The sequence below is a fragment of the Stegodyphus dumicola genome, chromosome 6 (genome assembly GCF_044657685.1).
Source record: "Stegodyphus dumicola isolate Sdum_Otavi_A_Nest chromosome 6, ASM4465768v1".
Classification (NCBI taxonomy): domain Eukaryota; kingdom Metazoa; phylum Arthropoda; class Arachnida; order Araneae; family Eresidae; genus Stegodyphus; species Stegodyphus dumicola.
In genome coordinates this window covers 147,991,951-148,013,230 of record NC_140773.1, presented here as the reverse complement: position 1 = coordinate 148,013,230, position 21,280 = coordinate 147,991,951, and the positions used below count along the sequence as shown (strand labels likewise).

At 33.5% G+C, this 21,280-nt stretch overlaps 1 protein-coding gene across 2 annotated transcripts in view; it reads right to left on the bottom strand.

Annotated features, from left to right (window-relative positions):
* Positions 1 to 367: 367 nt before the first annotated feature.
* Positions 368 to 21,280, bottom strand: part of LOC118198494 (cathepsin L-like peptidase) — a 67,464-nt gene continuing 46,551 nt past the window's right edge. Inside the window, exons 6-9 of one of the 2 annotated variants that reach the window (XM_085818994.1) lie at positions 17,920 to 18,020; positions 16,058 to 16,218; positions 8,963 to 9,073; positions 368 to 653 (exon numbers count right to left, since the gene is read on the bottom strand). In XM_085818994.1, coding sequence (XP_085675120.1) covers positions 554 to 653; positions 8,963 to 9,073; positions 16,058 to 16,218; positions 17,920 to 18,020 — 473 coding nt within the window. In that variant the 3' untranslated portion in view covers positions 368 to 553. The remainder of the gene's footprint in view (positions 654 to 8,962; positions 9,074 to 16,057; positions 16,219 to 17,919; positions 18,021 to 21,280) is intronic. The other variant, XM_085818995.1, reaches the window with a different exon arrangement.

Sequence of the window (21,280 nt, the reverse complement as noted above, 5' to 3'; positions counted from 1 at the left end):
ATATTTTTACAAATTATCTATTTTAAAGAGATATATTGCTGTACCATTATTTCCAAAAATAAAAAGGTCTAACTAAGATGCTAAAGGTTTTCCTTGAATACTTTACTTTCATAATTTTTAGTGTAATTACTAGTCTTTATTTCAATGATTAGTCTCGTGATTAAATTCTAGTTTTATTACTTTTATCATAATTTGTAGAAATTTCTAGTACAATTACTAGAAGTTACCTTTCAAACTGATATGTGATAAGTCAGCCTAAATTATTTTATAAGGTATTTTCTCACTCCTTTCCGCATGCCTTCGTGGTGTAACGAGAGGCACACTCGACGTTTTGTTCTGAGGTACCGGTTAAAATAATGAGCAGTCATTATGAAAATAAAATTTTATTAATATTATAAATATTATGCTGTATGACAAAACATACAATCATGAAGAAATATAATACATATGATCATTCTTTCAGTTTTCACTTGATTTAATACATAAATCAGCTAACAAAGCCTATGATGATTCTGTTTAATTTATGTCGAAGTGTAGAATTGTTGGTGAGATTTTAAACCAAAGGATAAACTGCATGAGAAGCAATACCACACTGATTGTGCTTGTTTCTTGACATTCTAATGTAGCCATTTTCTCCCCAGGAATTTCCCCAGCTAAAACAGTCAAGTTAAACTTCAAAAAATATGAAAAAATCACGCACACACACACACACACACACACACACACATATATATATATACATACATAGTAAGAACAATATAAAATTTAATACATACTATGAAATTAAAAGAAGCTTGTTTATATTGCAATTTGAATCTATACTTCTGTTAATCTCAAGTTCAAAAATTCCTATAAAAATTTACATAAAAAGTGTGGCATTGTGTTTTAGTTTCTCAAACAAATGTCAACACTATCCTGTTTTGCCTCATTCTGCCATTAGATTCTCTCATTTCAAAATTTATGTAGATTTGAATGGCAAGAAGTTTTTATTTTAAAATTAGAAGAATTGCGCATAGCTAACATGAGATTTCTAATATTCCTGCTGACTCTCCAGTCCTAGAGAATGGTTTTCTCTAGGCGATTTCACAGCTTGTCGAGAGCTATATAAAAAGGGTAAATATAGATTTGATATGGAAAGTTAGAAGTCTAAAGAACTATTGTGTTTTCAAGTGAATCTTGTAGCCTCTGTTATAATGTTATAAGAAAGCAGATTGCTTATAATTAGAACAGTTTTCAGCCAGATCCAATTTGTAATTTTGTGTTGCATAATTTTAATTTACGTTTCACACAAGTGGTGAGGTAGAATAAATCTAAAGTTGGATACTTGGATACCTAAATTATTCCAGATTCAGAACTAAAAATTTAGCGCTATTACTAGCACCTTCAAATGACCTAGTTTTGTGAAACCTCATAGTACACAAATTGAGTGATGTGCTCCAGGGAGTAGTCACAAAGGAAATACTGACGCTCTTGCCTCGATGATCAAGTTTGCAATAATTTGGAAGGGGGAAATACGCATCAGTAAAAGCGAACAAAAGTACAAATACAGATGCAATGAATAATTCCAGGCTGAAAATGAATATATCAGATGGAAATATACCCTGACTAGCCAGGACTGATTCGAATCCTGTCCCCTCGGTACGGCAGTCAAAGACATGACCATCTAGGCTACTGCACCGCTTTTATGCAGCTCGTAATATTTTTAATAGGTGTATATTGCCGCGAAACAGTGTGATTTAGCGTCAATAATGGTAAAACACGACGCGATACCACAATATTAAGAAGTTCGTTTTGTTTGAATGTAAATTCGGTTAATTCTAGATAAGCTGTTCTAATTTTTACAAAGAAGGATTTAAGTTCTATTTTTCCTGCCTTTAAAAAAATTATTAACATTTCAGGATGCATGAAGTGGAGTATTTTCTAAGTTACTGGATCCAGGCGTCAACAAAAGCCCGATACGTGTGTTCGCGTATGTAAATTTTGATTTTGTTATCTGCAAGACGACGCCTGCGAGCGCCGAACTATCTGTATATCTATTGTACGAACTTGTTCTTCTGACGGCCAATAAACGCAGTAACGAACGTTTGTGTCTCTTTTCCATCCACTAACATGGTCCTTAGCAGCCGGAGTAACATCCTTCGTAAGCCAGCGCAATTCTTTGGATGATGCGTCAAGACATTTTTAACGTTCTGATTATAGAAGAATATTTCGTGCAAGAAAAAAGGATTTATTTTTCTCTGGATTGTGAGAATAGCAGCAGGAATACGGAGCCTACTTTAAAGCAAAAGCGAATCATTAAGGGTAAGTTGACTCGTTTAGTTTCACAAGTAGATGGTTTACAAAATCAAAAAAAATTCTCTTTCTGCCATTGAAGTGTACGAAAATGATGTTGGTGCATTGAGTGATGAAGTGAACTGTTTAAACAATGACATTCTTGGTACTTGTTCTGACGCAGAGTTTAATAGGTATGAAATGGAAATGAATGAACTGTTTTCTAAATTGGATGTATTCAAAATTACTTTAAAGGAAGAATCAAGAAAACTTAGTAATTCAGGCAAAGATGTAATGAATGCTAATGCAAACGGCTTGAAACTTCCTCGAGTAGAACTGCCAGTGTTTACTTCTAAATACGTTGATTGGATATCATTTATGGATTTATTTCTTGCCGGTGTTGGAAATAATGGTACATTAAGTGACAGTCAAAAATTGCAATATCTTAAGCTTTCTGTAAAAGGTGAAGCTGCTGTTTTACTACAATCAGTTCAAATTTCAAACGCGAATTATGAAAAGGCATGGGAAGCGCTTAATGAACGTTATGAAAACGAAATAGAAATAATAAACGCAGCGTTAAGTAAATTCACTTCACAACCTGTTCTGAAACGTGAATCAGCTTCAGGTTTGCGGAGATTAATTGATACAACACAACAGTGTATTGATACATTAAAAATCCTTAAACAGCCAGTAGAGCATTGGGATACTATGATTATTTTTCTGCTAAAAGAAAAACTTGATCATGAAACACGAAAAGAGTGGACGATGGAGCATACGAACAAAAAAATTTCTGCTTTTGCTGAGTTCAAGCGTTTTATTTTAAACAGAGCGAATACTATTGCCTCTTTGGCGAGGTGCCAGAGGGAGAAACCAGTTTTGCCTTCTGAAATTAAAACTCGCAGTTCGGGTAATAGATACGCTTTTTCTTCCCAACTTGTGGCTAGTGAGAGTAATTCTCATTCTACCCACTGCTTGACGTGTTTTTAAGAATTGCACATACTCGGTATCCATGTGCACATCGACCTATTTTTACTTTAAAAAAATCCTATAATTGCACAAAAATGGCACTGCGCACACCCTTGACTTTATCTATGTACACATCGACCTATTTTCACTTAAAAAGTAAAAGAAAATTGACAAAAATCCACTTGTTTTTACCCTTGTAAAAAGCGGCAAACAAATAGGTGAGCAATTCTGCACCGAGAATATTTTCAAAGAAAAGGCATCATTCATTATAGAAAATTACGTTTGAACAACCAAAGAGATGAAATTATGCTTTAGCGATAAGTCGGTAGCGAAATAGCGATGCAGGCATCCATTCAGTTATGTTTAGCAATTTTTATATAAATTATAATAATAATCTGAAATAGTTATTTACTCTTATGCTTCCATTCAATCATGTTTAACCTTTTTCATATAAATTATAATAATAAAAAAGTATTATATGAAATTAACCTTTCATCTAAATTAAAACATCAATCTTAGATAGTTATTTACTATTATACCTCCTTTCTTGCCGTAATTATTAGGGTTGCCGCAATTCTTTTTGGCAGCATTGGCATCAACGATAATTTGGCGATTTTTTACGGCCCTCGAAACCGAATAGTACCGAAAGATAGTAAAACGCATCCCATTCTTACATGTCGTGCAGGCATGTGTAAATCTTGTTCAAAGCCATATAACACAGTGTTATGTTCGAAAAATTCAAATGATAAAAAATGTCATATACCCATGGAACACGGAACTTCTGCTATTAGTAGCAACAAAGCCACGGTGCCTGTCACGCAAGCAGTTGTGTTGCCTACTGCGGTTGTTTATATTAAAGACATTAATGGCGATTTACAAAAATGCCGGATGCTAATTGATTGAGGTAGCCAGGGCTCATTTATTCGAGAGCACTGTGTAAATCTATTGCAGTTTAAAGCGTACTAGTGCAAACATAAGTGTGAATGGCCTGAGCTCGCAAAAAACTGGAAAGGTTTCACGTTCAGTTCAACAAGTTGATAGGTCTGTTTTGACAGCTTTCAAACACTTGCGTTTGGCAAATACAAATTGCTTCCAGCCTGGCCCAATAGATATTCTTTTAGGCGCAGATGTATTTGGCGAGATAATGCTTCATGGACGTTTAACTGTTCCGGGTTATTCGTTAACAGCCTTGGAATCAATATTCGGCTGGGTCATTATCGGCAAGACTAAACGAGTATCACAAACAATTGTATCTAATCATGCTAGTTGTACCAATGTTCAGTTCCAGCTTAAAATATTTTGGAAATTGGAAGAAATTTCGGAGATAAAGCATTACACAAAAGAGAAATTTAGTGTAAAAATCATTTCAAGCGGAATTTTTCTCGTAATTCAACAGGTAGATTTGTTGTTAAGTTTCCATTTCTAGATCTAGCAATGAACTTGGGTCATCAAGGGATGTTGCTGTACATCGTTTACAAACATCAATTTATTATGAATTGATGTTACTAAACATCAATTTATTATGAATAAATCTCTTTCCAGTCAATATCACAAATTTATGGAGGACTATCAACAACTTGGTCATATGAAATTGATTCCAGAAAATGAAATTGATGTTCCAGCTAATTCTAGTTTTCACCTTCTGCACCATTCAGTTCCGGATAAAAATGGTGATAAATTTCGAGTGGTATTTGATGGTTCTGCAAAATCTTCTAGCGGTATTTTTCTTAATGAGAAATTGATGGTTGGTCCACAGTTACAGACTGATCTGACAACATTAATTATTCGTTTCAGAATTCACAGAATAGCTATAACTGCAGACATAGAGAAAATGTACAGACAAATTATACTGCAAGATGTATACTTTCAAAGAATAGTCTGGCGCGATTCACCTTATAAACCAATTCAGGATTTTCAATTAACTAGGATTGATTACGGTACTGCATCAGCACCGTACCTTGCGGTAAAATGTTTACAGCAGTTAGCAATAGATGAAGCAACTAATTTTCCTTTGGCTTCTAAGACGTGCCTTAGGGACGTCTACGTTGATTATTTGATGTCCGGAGCCAGTTCAGTTACTGAAGCTATAGAATTACAAATGCAATTGAGTCAGATGTTGTTACGTGCAGGATTTGTTCTAAGAAAATGGGCTTCTAACAGCAAAGAAGTCTTTTTAATTCAATTAATCCAGATTTGTGCTTATCAAATGTTTCTTTAAACATAGACAATGATGATACTGTAAAAACGTTAGGTATCCTGTGGTATCCAGCTTCAGATGTGTTTTTATTCAAAGTCAATTCATCATATCCTGAAGTCTTAACCAAATGAGCATTACATTCAATAATCGCAAAGAATTTTGACTCTCTTGGATGGTTGGCACCGATCACGGTTTGGTATAAATTGATCATGCAAAGATTGTGGAAACATCAGTTGCAGTGGGATGAAAAGGTTCCTCCAGATTCTGAACGACTTACAGAAGATATGTTATTTATTAAAAGTATCAAAATGTCACGATTCTTGTTGGTTGAATCAGATAACCAGTTTCAACTGCACGGGTTTTGTGACGCCTCAGAGAAGGCGTACGCCGCTGCAATTTATTATCGTTCTGTGTTACATACTGGACAAATCAATGTTCAGTTGGTGATAGCCAAGACAAGATTTGTACCATTAAAAACCATATCACTTCCCCGATTGGAACTTTGTGGAGCATTCTTGTTGACTAAATTGATGGATTTCACCTGTAGAGCTTTAAATACTCCTATATCACAAACTTATTTTCATACTGATCCCACTGTTGTATTAGCCTGGATAGGATCTTATGCAAGCCGATGAAAGACCTTCGTCGCCAACAAAGTAGAAAAATCCAGACTTTATCTTCTCCTGTCCAGTGGCATCATGTGAGTGGAAATGCTAATCCTGCTGATCACTAATGAATGATTTTTCTGTGCCAGAGCAAAGATGTGCTTTACAGTCAACAACTGCTGTCAGTCACTTGACAGACGCTCATGATTTATTTTATAAATATTCTTCTCTCATCAAACTTAAACGTGTTATAGCATTATGTCTGAGGTTTGTAAATAACTGTAGAAATTCAGAAGATCAGGTAAATGGATTTTTAAAAACTAGTGAATTAACTAAAGCTATGCATGTGTTAATTAAATTAATGCAATATGTTGAATTTAAGAATGAAATTAACACTTTAAGCAGAAATCAATCATTATCTTGTACAAGCAAATTTTATCTTTAAATCCATTTTTAGATAATTCAGGTATTCTTAGGGTGGGCGGTGGCTTGCGACATGCAAACCTAGCATATGAGTTTAGGCATCCAATTTTGCTTCCAAAGAGGCACGTTTTAACTCATCTCATTGTTAGACCATTACCATGAAATACTTTTGCATGCAGATCCACATCTTATGCAATCTTGCATTCAAAAACAATATTGGATCATAAATGGTAGAGCTGTTATCATAGATTTAGTTAGGAAATGTATAAAGTGTTGCAAAATTAGAGCATCTGTCAGTAATCAATTGATGAGCGATTTGCCGTCTAGTCGCATTTCCCCTGCTCATGCGTTTTTGCGCTGTGGAGTGGATTACGCAGGTCCTTTTCAAATTAAAGCAAATAAGGGTCGAGGCTCTAAGTCATTCAAGGCATATATATCTCTATTTGTTTGTTTTACGGCAAGCTGTTCACTTTGAATTAGTGACTGATGGAATTTGAAAAGCTTGCTAGATCTGCAACATATAACCAAAACGTTAGTAGATATTTCATTGATAATTGCATTAAATGGCATCTAAACGTTCACACATGGGTGGACTGTGGGAAGCTGGCATAAAATCAACAAAATATCTTTTAAAACGAGTAGTTGGCGAGGCGAGATTGACATATGAAGAATTTGAAACATTTCTCAAATAAATAGAAGCTTTTCTTAACTCGCTAACTTTAACAAGTTTATCTAATGATCCAAATGACTTATCAGCATTGACGTCTGGTCATTTTCTTATTGGAAATCATTAACAAGCATGTCTGAACCAAATTACATTGACGTTTCCCATTTCACTATATGGCAACATATTCAAAAAATGGTTCAACAATTTTGGAAGCGTTGGCACAAAGAATATCTGTGTCGAATACAACAAAGACCAAAATGGCTTTTGCCAACTAAAAATCTTCAAGTTAATGATCTGTGTCTCATAAAGGAGGATAACTTACCTCCAACTAAATGGAAAATGGGTAGAATTACTCAGTTACATTCTGGTCTTGATAATATTGTTAGGATTGTGACTATTAAGACTTCAGATGGCATGGTCAAAAGAAATATTGCAAAATTATGTCCTTTACCAATTTGAATTTTAATTCATGTATTATAAATTAAGTATTATATCATGATTTTAATATTGTATTGTGTTTTTTTAATTTGCTGAATTGTAACCCCTGAATGTTGAAATAGTATTTCAAGGTGGGCGGTATGTTCGCGCCTTATGTAAATTTTCATTTTGTTGTCTGCAAGAGGGCGCCAGCGAGCGCCGAACTATCTGTATATCTATTGTACGTACGTGTTCTTCTCACGGCCAAGAAACGCAGTAAAGAACGTTTGTGTCTACTTTCCATCCACCAACAACGTGACTTCAGGAACGAATAAACAATGATTATGTAAAATAAAAAATTATAAATAAGTTAGGAGTTAAGTTTTTAATATGCTATATCTGTAATTTTTATCTCTTTATTATCTAATTGAATAAAGAAGATACTTGCGTTTAAACTTCTGTCGAAATGATTGGCGATATCTTCGCCTACACTTTCATGTTCGGCGAGACTTCATAATCAAAGCAAATATTTTACTTTCAAATTCAAGGATTACGAAGTAAGTCGCCTGTTATGTTTCAAATGCATTTATTTATTTATTTATATTTATTCCAATATAAGGTATTTCTCCCACCTTCTTGGCGTGCCTTCGTGGTGTAGTGGTTCTGCACGCTGGACCGGTGCTCCCGAGGTTCGTGGTTCGATTCCCGGCGAAGGCGGTTGCTATGTTTTCATCTTGCCAGCTTCCAAAAATGCCTAATATCTCTATACCCGAAATCATATATAATTTTAAATGTAGCCTCTTTTTATTCAAGTTAGTGACAAAGATCGATTATTTTTATAATTCTAGAGCCGAAATTTTCCCCATTGATTCGGCTTTTCTAAATTCTGTTGTTTATATGCTCAGTTATACGGAATTTTTACTTATCCTGAATTTAATATTTCCCGAACTTTCCGGATAGTCAAGCTTTAACTGTATTTTTAAGATTTCCTTGCTCTAGATTTTCTAAGAAGAAGAGATTAGAGTATAAGATTTATTGATCTTAAAATTTTTAATCATCAGCCCATTACAACTACATATCTCATTGTATTAAAGCATTCAAAGTTTAAATAAAGTAGCATTGTTATACAATCAGATTACCCAGTATATTATAGCACTACCAAGTATACTTGAATAATTTTGATAAATATACGTACAGAATCCACAAAATAGAAAAATACACAAAAGTAAGAGAAATATAGCACATATATTTCTCTAACTTAATATAATGTATGTACTATATTTCTCTTAATAATATATTTTTCTCAATAATATATCTTTCTTTAATAATATATGTACTATATTTCTCTTACTTAACATACATACTACAAAATGGCTTAAAAGTCTATCCATTTTGCAGTACGTTTTCGAAACTTACCTGTTTTTAACAAGCCAATAATCATCACCATCCTCAGAACCATATCCAACAATTAGCACGCCATGGTCCAGATATGTACTGTTACATTTTGGCTCATCATAGATGCCCCCTCTGTGAAATAATCATCATTCTTTGAGCATGCATCGATATTAATATAATCATAATGCAAAGATCTGGTCATATAAAGAGAAATGTTAAAATTAATTAACTGAAATTAACTACTCTCAACGTATTTTTTTGAGCGTAAAACAGGTGGTTTTTTAGTTTTCTTTTCTGTATCACAATCCTTACGTTTACTCTCTCATTCGCTCCAGAGAAATATAAATTAACGATTAATAATCGAAAGTAAGCAAAACATCTTTTAGGCAATTTTAAAATTTTATATTATGCCCAAAGGGGCCTTCTTTTAACATTTTTGTGTGTTACCTTTATTGGTATCGCGCGTTGGAGATAAAAATGATTTTCTTTCGTACACTGTTGCCATTCTCTCATTAATAAATAAATATAATAAAAAGGTTTCAAAATATTTTTAAATAAAGTAATTTGGAGAGTAAATGATTAAATAGTTTTAAATAAAATTTTAAAAGTGAGAGAAACGCATAAGCATACCTACATAAATATTCATTTTTTATATTTTCTTTAAGTTCCTATTCAACATGCATAGATCAATATCTTTAAATTTTTTAGAAAGATGTAAGATAATAAAAAAGTATTCAAACGATGACCCTTAAATTTACTCAAATACAGATATACTAATCCTTGGTGCGATATAACACCTCCCCCTAAACTCGTTAACAATCGCATAAAAAATTAACTTGACGTAGTTAGGATTTAAAATTTGAGTTCATCCTTAGACATAACAAATTTAGTCATCTACAATAGAGCTGACGTGCTCACGTCCTTTTCTATCATCACACACTAAATAATAGTTTCGACCAGCATTTCTGTTGATCATCATTCAAAGGGTAATGTAATCTCAATTTCATCGCACTCAGCACATAGTAGAAAAGGAACACAGATCATCGCACAGTCGTTGCAGGGGATTTACACATTGTATGTAACCTTCTTCATACCTAAATTACAGTCTCAAACACCATTTTAATATTCCTAACTAATATATAAATTTATCTGATCATCTATATGAAGCCAATACACCTTCAGTGAGTACAGCCAATAAAGATCACAGGGTCTGCCAGAAGGGCCGGGTTGCGCCTGCCACGTCACAAATTCAGTAATTTTTCCTTCATTTCGGGCCCACCAGCGGCCGAGCGGTAAAGTCGCTGAACACTGGTAGTTCGGTCCGAGGTTCGAATCCCGCGAACGGGCTGGCTGCATGGGCGTTTTCGTGGTTTTCCCCATGTGTAACGTGTATACGAGCCAGTTTCCCTTAGAAAGTCCTCCACGAAGGCATCCCTTCTCTTAGGCAGATAGCCCTCGAGGCTTTGCCATAATCACACACACACACATACTAACCTTCATTTCGGACATTCTTGTGGGTCATCACATGCCTGCTTCGGTCTGGGGAAGAGGGGACACCCGATCACTATATCTTCCGGTGCCCACTCACAGAACAGTACCATTTCCCGGAACCCACGAACATACCTGCCTTCCACAAGTTTATCCTTAAAAATAAAGCGGCAATCAACACAGTGTGCAAAATCGTTAACACCATTAAGGCCTACGGCCAAGACCTTTGCCTCCCATTATAAAACAGTGCTATTCATAATGGTCTCAGTGACTGCATTCTGCCTTAACAAACTGTGCAACAACACATACTGCATGCTGTATACCGCTAGTGTTTCACTTGTGGGTATTGCGTACATTCTGCGCAATGTGCCTAGTACTGCCACTGTAAAGTACTTTCCCTGAAACTATACTGAACTGCCACTATAACTGTGCGCCTTATAAGTAGTTTTATGTGTTTAATGCAATGTGTGTGTTTAACGTAATGTTTATATATGTTTTATGCTGTTTAATGTCGTATTGTGTGTACTTTGTATCATTAAATATGTTCGAGAATAAACATACTCATGAAACACAAACACTAAGCTTTAATGGACTGTAGCTTTATTTCTTTTAACTTCTGTTTGGATGGACACTCTTGCCATCGCATAGGTGCACCTCTCAGAACGCAATCAAGCACACTAATCATGGCCGCTAGCTAACCACGTTGTCGTTTTCTCCCATCGTGGTTGCCAGATCACATCTGCCTTAACAGTACTGTTATGTTTTGTATATTTTGTGTTGAACTGTGTTTTCTCTATGTATATTTATTTGTCATGTATTTCAAATGTGTGTGCTTAATTATGTATCATATTAATGTGTAATGTGTATATGTAATAATGTATGTATATAATGTGTATGTAATTATGTATCATATTTATGTATAAGTAGTATTTTATGTGCAAGCAGTAACCCAAGTGTAAGCAGTAATTTATGTGTAATAATATGTAATGTAATGGATATATTTAAATATATTAATGTGTAAGGTAATGGGTATATGTAATTATGTATCATATTAATACGTAAGCAGTATTGTCTGTACAAGCAGCAAATCATGTGTAAACAGGAATATATGTGAGCAGTAACTTACGTGCAAGCAGTAATTAATGAGTATTTTTGTATCATACTAATGTGTAAACAGTAATTAATGAGTATTTACGTATCACACTAATGTGTAAGGGGTAATTTATGAGTATTTATGTGTCATACTAATGTGTAAGCAGTATTTCATATGTAAACAGTAACTTATGCGTAAGCAGGAACTTATGCATCATCAGTAGGCAGCAATTCCTGTGTACGTAGTAATTTACATACAGTGCAACTGAATATGTATGTAATCTTATACATGTAATTTATGCATAAGCAGTAACAAGGGGCAAGCAGTAACTTATGCGTAGGCAGTAATGTATCATATTAATGTGTAAGCAGTATTTGTATTATATTAATGTGTTATCATGTATCATATTAATGTGTTATCATGTATCATATTAATGTGTAATGTAATGAGTATATGTAATTATGTATTATTTAAAGTGTAAGTAGCATTCTATGTGCAAGCATTAATTCAAGTGTAAGTAGTAATTTATGTGTAAACAGTAATTTAGGTGTGTATTTAATTATGGCAAAGCACACGAGGGCTATCTGCCTGAGGGGAGGGATGCCTTTCGTGGAGGACTTTCTAAGGGAAACTGGCTCGTATACACGTTACACATGGGGAAAACCACGAAAACGCCCATGCAGCCAGCCTGTTCGCGGGATTCGAACCTCGGACCGAACTACCAGTGTTCAGCGACTTTACCGCTCGGCCGCTGGTGGGCCCAGTAATTTAGGAGTAATAATGTGTAATATAATGCATATATTTATGTGCATATGTAAGTATATTAATGTGTAAGGTAATGTGTATATGTAATCATGTATCATATTAATATGTAAGTAGTATCTTCTGTGCAAGCAGCAAATCATGTGCAAGAAGCTTATGTGTAAGCAGTAATTAATGAGTATCTATTTAACATAATGTGCAAGCAGTATTTCATATGCAAGCAGTAACTTATGTGTAAGGAGTAATTTATGAGTATTTATGTATCATACTAGTCTGTAAGCAGTAACTTATGTGTAAGCAGGAACTTATGTATCATCAGTAGGCAGCAATTCATGAGTACGTAGTAATTTATGTACAATGCAACAGAATATGTATGTAATGCAATGGTATAACGCAACTATGCACAATGCAGCTATGTAATATAATCCCTGACTGAAACAGCATGCTGTTTCATACTCCGCACTGAATAACCAAATACGTGTAAACTGTGATCCGAATGTTGCCATATGTACAATGCTATATGTAATAATGTATCATATTAATGTGTAACCAGAATTTTAAGTGCAAGCAGTAACTTATATAAGTAATAATTTATGTGTCATCAGCAGGCAGTAACTTATGTGTAAAGTAGCAGTTATGTATAGTGCAACAGTATATGTGTGTAACGCAACGGTGCATTTCAACTATGTAGTATATTCTTTAACTGGAACAGCATTTTGTTTCATACTCCGCACTGAATAACCCAATATGAGTGAACTGCGATCTGAATGTTGCCATATGTACAATGTATTATGCAATTGTGTATCATATTAATGTGTAAGCAGTATTTTTCAGTATTTGTATCATAATAATGTGTAATTATGTATCAAATTAACGTGTAATGTAGCATGTATAATTAATGCACCATATTAATGTAGTCATATTAATGTAAGCAGTATTTCATGTGTAAGCAGTATTTCATGTGTAAGCAGTAATTTATGTGTAAGCAGTAATTCAGGTACAAGCACAAGCAGTAACTTATGTGTATGCAATAATTTACGAAAAAGCAGAATTTATATGTTATCAGTACGCAGTAATTTATGAGTAAGTAGTAATTTATGTTGAAGTATCGATAAACTCCCGGTGCGCCCTTATGGGGCCACAGGGAGTTGTTGCGTCTAGATAGGGAAGGGTGTGGGACATATGCCTGTTTACCTCTGTTAGACGCCAGGCGTCCCCGTCCTCCGTCACCTGTCACCTGTCATACTACATACCCTTTACCAGTTATCATTCGCGCTTCTCCTGATTAGTCGGATCCTTGCATCTCGCGAATTATACCGTGTTCTTAACAACACTCTTTATCTTTCTATTATGTCACACTACCTTTATTCCGTCACTTCTTCATTTTGCCAAACTCTCTCCGAGCAGCTCACTTAACCTTTTTGCATTCTTCTCTCCCCCCCCCCACTTTTACCACTCTTTGCTATCTTCTTGACCTATTTATTAATTAAAACCGACTTCCTACACAACCAAACCTTACATCTTTTTGCAAGTATGTCGAATATTTATTTTCCAAACTAGTTACAAGCATCCAAGTATTAAAATTAGGCATCGCGCTTTCCTTCTTAGCTCCGAGAAATGCGACTAACATATTTTATTCTAATCTCCTTCACAGAGCGGAAATCCAGCAGTCGTTTCTTAAAACTCACGTCTCTTAAAAACGTCTTAAACTTTTAAAACATAATAGCCTTGCAGACATTCTGCTTAAATTTTAGCACGTCCAGGACCATTTAAACCATAAAATTGTGTCATGCTTAATAAAAGCAATATTTTTTCTAACGCTACTGCTTATCTGGTCTCCAACGACGAATTTTTATACTATAAATTTCAACTTCCCCAATTTTAGCTCTTCTGGCTATTTTGGCAATCGCGGACAGTAAGAATCATTTTCTTAGGAACGTCGATTTCTCTAAGTGAGCCACTCGGCTCAAAAACGATTTGGTTCATTAAGGTAATATGTTATGTTATGAGGAAGTGAGGGGCCACCTAATATTTACCCTAGGTAAGCAGGTATTAGCCCCACACACTAACTTCATTAAGGTAATAAAAAGCGTTCGCTTTCTACTACAGACACAGAAGGCAAAAATATCCTTCATTCACAATTTTGTTGTTTATCTGTTTGCCGTCGTTTGCAGCTTATCCTTTCATGTTCGTCTTTTCAGTCATGGAATCGAATAAGCAATCTGAATTTTCCTTGAAACCAGATCTTTACAGAACAGCGGTAAGGATTGGCGAATTCGGTAGGCAGTAAGAAAAATCCTTCCCTTATGATCGACATGAGTGATATTTCTATCGGTTGGTGAGTTTCCCTTTGTTTTTTCCAATAAGTAGCAGTTTCCATCTAAAACTAGTCGACTCGTGAGCTAAAATACAATTTGAACTTGTCAAATGGGAATAAGATGATGCCGTGTTGTCTTTCATCCCCGCGAGTAGCAAAAGCAAATTTCTGTTTGTTTTAATTCTGTATCAAGAGCCGAAATTAACAGTAAAATTTTAGTTGTTTTATTTCTATTGTATTCGTTTAGCGTTCTTAGATTACTATATTTGATTAAGCCAAGATGGGTTTGGCCTTATAATTATTTTCAGTTTTATTTAGAAATTCACTTTGTCTAATTGCATGTTACAATAACTTTCCTTTATTTTAGCATATAAAAGTAAATTGAGACTTAGATTTAATTTATCTTTTCTTATAAAATCTTTTCTTAAAAAATGTCTATTTTAGTGGCCTAAAATAGGTAGAGGAAAAACTGATTTGGAAATAAAAATTTAATTAAAAATCTTGCAAACGAAACAAAATTAGAAATTGGAAGGACTGTTGTTTACATCAGGCGTTTAGATAAAAATTGCTGAAACTGTTAAGTGTATTTTATCAACCTAGAATGAAATATGTAAGCTAGCCTGAGTGTATGACTAGAATTATATTTTATGATACTAAATTTATAAACGAAACATAAAAAATTTTAAATTATCTATCATATTTACTTCAAATGCGAACAATGCAATGTTCTGAAAATCTTTTTGTTTCACAATCAAACTAGTCACAGATATAATAGGTAACTGAAAGGAAACTTACATTTGAATATTTTGTCAGCAATATTACACCTATGATTATTCTTTTGTCAGCTGTTAAGAAATGGGTAATATGTATGCTATAAATGAGATACCTGTTCAACGTTGTTGAACTGAAATTAAATAAATTGATTTAATTTAACGTCTGGTTACTGAAATTTTTTTGCTGTTTTTTTTCCCTTATTGCCTTAGCCATCATGAATTTGGAAATCAGTGATAAAGTATACGTTAAGAATAGTTCATTATTCTGTTATGAATATCCTTGTCAAAAGCACCTTGCATAGAATTTTCTAGAAGGTTAAGAATGAAAAGAATTATTACTTTTGATATGATTATTCAGATTATTCGGAAGATAAGGAATATTTCAAAATAAAATTGCTGAAAAATATTCCAATTAAAGTTTAAACTCATCATTATTTAAATTACGAGAAGATTTCAGCCAACAAAAGACTTATTAATCATCTCTATTTCCGACTAGTGTAAATTTCTAATATCAAATTTAAGGTAAGTAATATGGTATTTTCAGGAAGTTAAGGAAACATTTTAGAGGAAGAATTTTAGAAAGATCGAAAGTTAATTGCAATGATGGAAGAAGACTCTTCATAAGTTTGAGAATGGATACTGAATGAGATAGTTTCGATTAATTTTCTAGAAATATTACTTACTTATAGAGCAAGAAGCTATGTGGACTTGCATCAATAGCAACGGAAATGGGGCCAATAGTTGCAACTGCTTTCTTCAAAGCCCTTTCATCTGCATAGGGGACACGAACATATCCAGTGCAAGTAGCACCTATGCTGGCTTTCTTGAAATGACATATTCCCTCCTGAAAGACATAAAAATGCATTTTTCATCTTACATAAAATAATTCGGAAGGAATCTTTCCAAATGATAAACCAAAAATAAATTTTGAATTTCAATTTATAAATATCTTTGACATTTAAATTAATTTCATTATAAATAATGCTTCATTCCATGATTTATTTAACATTTTATACATAAAAACTGATTCAAAACACAAAATTTTTTTAATAAGCTTGCATGTTAAACAGGATTGCTCAACTGATTAGAATGAACTAACTGTCAAACTTCAAATTTTGTTTAAATTTTCTGTTACGCTCTTCTCTGTTTTGCATAATTTAATCTTAATTTCTGTTTAGCTTAAAGCATTAATGATTATATATCTGCTCAAATATGAAAAACATTTGTTCATACGGATTTATTAAATAACGCACAATACTCGAGGAAGAATTTCGATTTAATACTCAAACGTTAATTTTTGTATTCCATTGCACGTGTAACGTGAATACGATTCAGTTTTCCTTAGAAAGGTCTTCCACGAAGACATTCCTTCCCTTGTGAATTTTGCCATATTCCAGTAATCTGCATATCATTCCGAATGGTATGAACAGAAAGGTATAAAAATATAAAAAAGAGTATTATTATTTAAATGGTATCAAATATAAAATGTACATAACGTTAGTGTAAAGACCAAAATTCTACGCTTATTAATTTTATCAGGTTCAATGTTCCGTCTTACTTTCTTCGGAAACATGCAAGGACCTGACTCGGAACAGAGAGCTTACTAAAGCTATGTTCAATCACTGTGGGAAGTAGACAGGATACACAAGAAGGGTATACAAAACCCTTTATTTTTCTCTATTTACAATAACTTCCGTACTTCGGAATACAAAGACTCACTACTTGTGGTCTGAGCGCAAGAATATAAAAATATAACTAAACGCTACTTTAACTTTGAAATAATAAACGTGGAAGATTGGCCTTATATTAACAGGAAGCCGTAACACTACAATGCGTTTAAAAATTATCAAGAGGATTAAAACCTCTGGCCTGGAAGGCAACCAGCAACTGAGTAAAACTTCTAAGGTAAGCGGCCTGCTTCGACTAACTGCTTCCTCTCTCTCGCTTGGCAAAAAGCCACAACTTAAATACTTGGCGTTCGCCAGACAAATTTTGCATAAATACTTTAACGCTTATAATTCTGGCCGGAAGTAGAAAATAAGAAGTGATAGTAAAGATTTAAAATAAAATAAACGTTAGTAAAACTTAAGATCCTTACAATTTGATCACTAAATAAAGTTATATGGCGAAAAATATTATAAAAGTCACTTAATTTAATTTTAAAAAAATTACTTACACTTAAATTTAAAAAAAATATATAATGAATTAAAAAAAAACTCATTGAAAAATTTTATTGCCAATATGTTCGTGTGCAAAACTCAAGAAATTCGGTTCGGTAGAAAAAGGTAAAAAATTAATGTCAAGTTTTGATCCCAACAAACAAACAAAAGGAAGCAGTTTTTATAAAATGGTTATAAAGAGGACTGCATTAGAATTTCAGACATCTGCTTCCGATAATGCCCTAATATCGAATTCCGTAGAATATGGGAAGGCGCAAAAAGTTTGATTCAAAGTGGAAATTCTTTGACTGCTTACAAATTAAAATATATTTTTCCTTAGGTATCTGTAAACGATTGTGAATTTTATGAGAAGTTTTGAATCTTACCTCAGCAGTGTAGGGATAAGACACTTCAGTATCTATTCCATCATTTTCCTTTATGTACTCGAAAGCTAGTTCCATAATGCCACCTCGGCACCCCAGATTGCCTAAAAAATACGCATTACGCTTCATATATAGATTCCCAAATAATTCCATTAAGTTAATGTACGCTAAACAGCTGTCGTTGTCCCATAGGATTTAAAATTACATTGCAGCTTAATTTTTTTTTAAGTACACATGCTTTGTAAAATAAGTTATTTAAAGAAAATGACTTGAAGGGAGAAAAAAAATTCAAACTCTGTATAAAAGATTGCTTTTACTAATAAATTAATTCCAAATGTAATGTAAAAACGTTTATTTGGAAGAGCAAAACATTTTCTAAAATATTTTTAAAAATCATCTATCTCCAAAACTATCTACGATTTTTAACTGTAATTTTCCACTGTAGGCAAAGCAATAATAGTGCTATTGAGAAAATACAGTGTTTTCGTACCTTTTTATCTTACTCCCACATAACAAAGCCTTGGTAATTAATATGGTTATAAGACTTTTATAAAGCCTTACGTACAAATATAGTGTTGCTCATGTACTGTCATAAGACTTTAAGCGCTTTATCGTTTTAAGTTCAGAAATTTATTGCTAAAATATTACAATATATATAAAAATTAATGCAATCTTTGTAATATAAGAAATCGGGAAGTTCGGGAACTAAAACAGAAACACACATACAGATAGATTCTTCATTATTTAATAACAGAAATATACATACATATTTTTCGTTATTTAATAACAGATAACGGCAAAGGCAAATAATGTGTTTGCTAAGAACAATTGATAGAGCAAAGTAGTGGCAATTTTCTTTTCGATCTTCAAATGCTTTTGATATTACTTATAATATTTATGTACTTCTGACAGCATTCAGTTTATCTTATATCAAGGATATTATTTGGATTTCTAATCTGAAAGAACATATGATACGTTAGACACAGAATGAAAATCAGTATCTTAAAAAAATTAACTCAGTATATATTTTCGGGTAAGCGTTGATTAACAAGCCAGGTCATTTTCAGTTTTTCTGAAAAAAATAGATATATAAATCTACTGAATTTGAAATTAAACAGTAAAAGAATAAACTCCTAATATTGGACAGATAAACATTGAAAACGTGTAAAAATAACAAGATTCAAATATAACGCAATACCTGAGAATTTTGAAAATTTGAAAAATATCAACTCTTGCTACTGATATGATCCACTAATGCAACAATAGCATATAAATATATACATATATATATATTGAATGAAGAGATAACAAGTGAAAGAATATATTTTGCATTTCAATACACAGTAACTGAACATGAAAATTAAATAGAACTAATTGAATTGTAATCTTTGAATAATTAGGTCAGTATACAAGAAATTCTGAAAATCATTTTACTATGGTGTTGGTGTATTTAATTGTGGCAAAGCACACGAGGGCTATCTGCCTAAGGGGAGGGATGCCTTCGTGGAGGACTTTCTAAGGGAAACTGGCTCGTATACACGTTACACATGGGGAAAACCACGAAAACACCCATGCAGCCAGCCCGTTCGCGGGATTAGAACCTCGGACCGAACTACCAGTGTTCAGCGACTTTACCGCTCGGCCGCTGGTGGGCCCATTTTACTATGGAAAAATGTTTCATACAGTCGTTATATTAGCGGACACAAACAATACACTATTTAATGATAATATTTGCGCTGATTAAGGATTGAATATATAACGTAGATGAGGTACAGTAAAAAAATGAAAAGCAGTCATTTTTTTTACTCTAGTTGCAATTAGCAAAATTAATGTAATTACTAATTTCAGAGATGCAATACCACTGGCTGCCAAGCGGTAAAACAGCTGACACTAACGGAGTGGCTGCAGTAGATACTTGGTAGTTACTGTGAGAGCAAGGCTAACATTTTTACTTCAATTACTTATTCTACTTCGTGGCAGCGGACAAACTTTTTCGTGTGTTTCGAAGAATGAGGAATGCAAGTTTTTGCTCCATGTTATATCAAGACAAGAGGCCAGGAGATTGACTTACACTTGACTGTATAGAGCGACACAGCAAAATCACGGTCATTACACATCCATGTTAAATTTCCGTTTATCAGGTGCCGAAAAGAAAATTATTTAAGACGATGCATCCAGTTACGATTTAGAGCGAGGATCTTGCAAAAAATCTCTTTTTCTGATTAGCAGATTAACTCTTTTTTTTTTCACTCTTATGATAAGTACCAATTGCTATAATTATCATTAGAAAATAAAAAATTGATTCGATTGTTAACGTCATTGGCACTACACAAAAGGGTAAGTAATTGAATTGTGTATCATTTGGTTACTGTGGACACAAAGCAGGTATAATTTAATTTATAATTCGATTTAATATTTAATTATTTCTGATCACCAACTATTTTTACAACATTTAGCATTTTTAGTACATTTACTCCTATGCATGCGAGCCATTTTCATTAAATGTCTTCCGTTCCTTCTAGAATTTTTTCTGTTATCATTAGAATTTTGGATTTCCCTCCCAATTTACAAAATCGCTGGAAATTTGTCATCCACCTAAATTTATTTTTGACACACTAGAAGCTATAATTGTTCCTTCTTCTTGTACTAGGATAGAATATTATCCCTTTTTTACTTCCTTGTACGAAGTAAAGGAAGTATTGTAATCGCGAAAATTTTCTGGTATCATATTACAACGAAAATATACATTTTGACCTCTATCGAATGCAATGTTTTTGCGTGACATCTGTACGTAAGGACAGAATAAAGGCTCTTTTCCTCAAAACGGGTTGCAAAAAGGATTTAAAGGGGATTCAGAAGAGATTTTTTTGCGATGTCTATACATACGTACGTATATATGTATCTCGCAAAACTCAAAAACGAGTAGCCTCAGAACGTTGAAATTTTGTACACAGGACTGCTGTAACATGTAGCTGTGCGCCTTCTTTTTTAGTAAAGTATATATATAAGTTCTGATATTCGGCTTCGTGCGCTCAGTTTTGTTTTCTTATATATTGGTAAATTGCGCACTTTTTTGCTTTAAAAATGATTGAATTATGTTGTTCTTGTCTTCCGGTTAAGGTTTTTATGCCTTTAATTAATCTGCAAGCAATAGTTCTACAATTATCAACAACTTAAAAGTTGTTTAAGTTCCACTAAGCCTAACGACTCGCCATTTATTTACATATGAAACTTAGTAGCGTAGTGAATGAAGTCAGTTTTCTGCATCAACTTCAGTGTCTTTTTGCCGAGTAAAGTTTTGTGCACCGAAAAAAATCTGGTTTTCTGCCTAATTTTAATTAATTTAAACTTTAATTGTAAAATT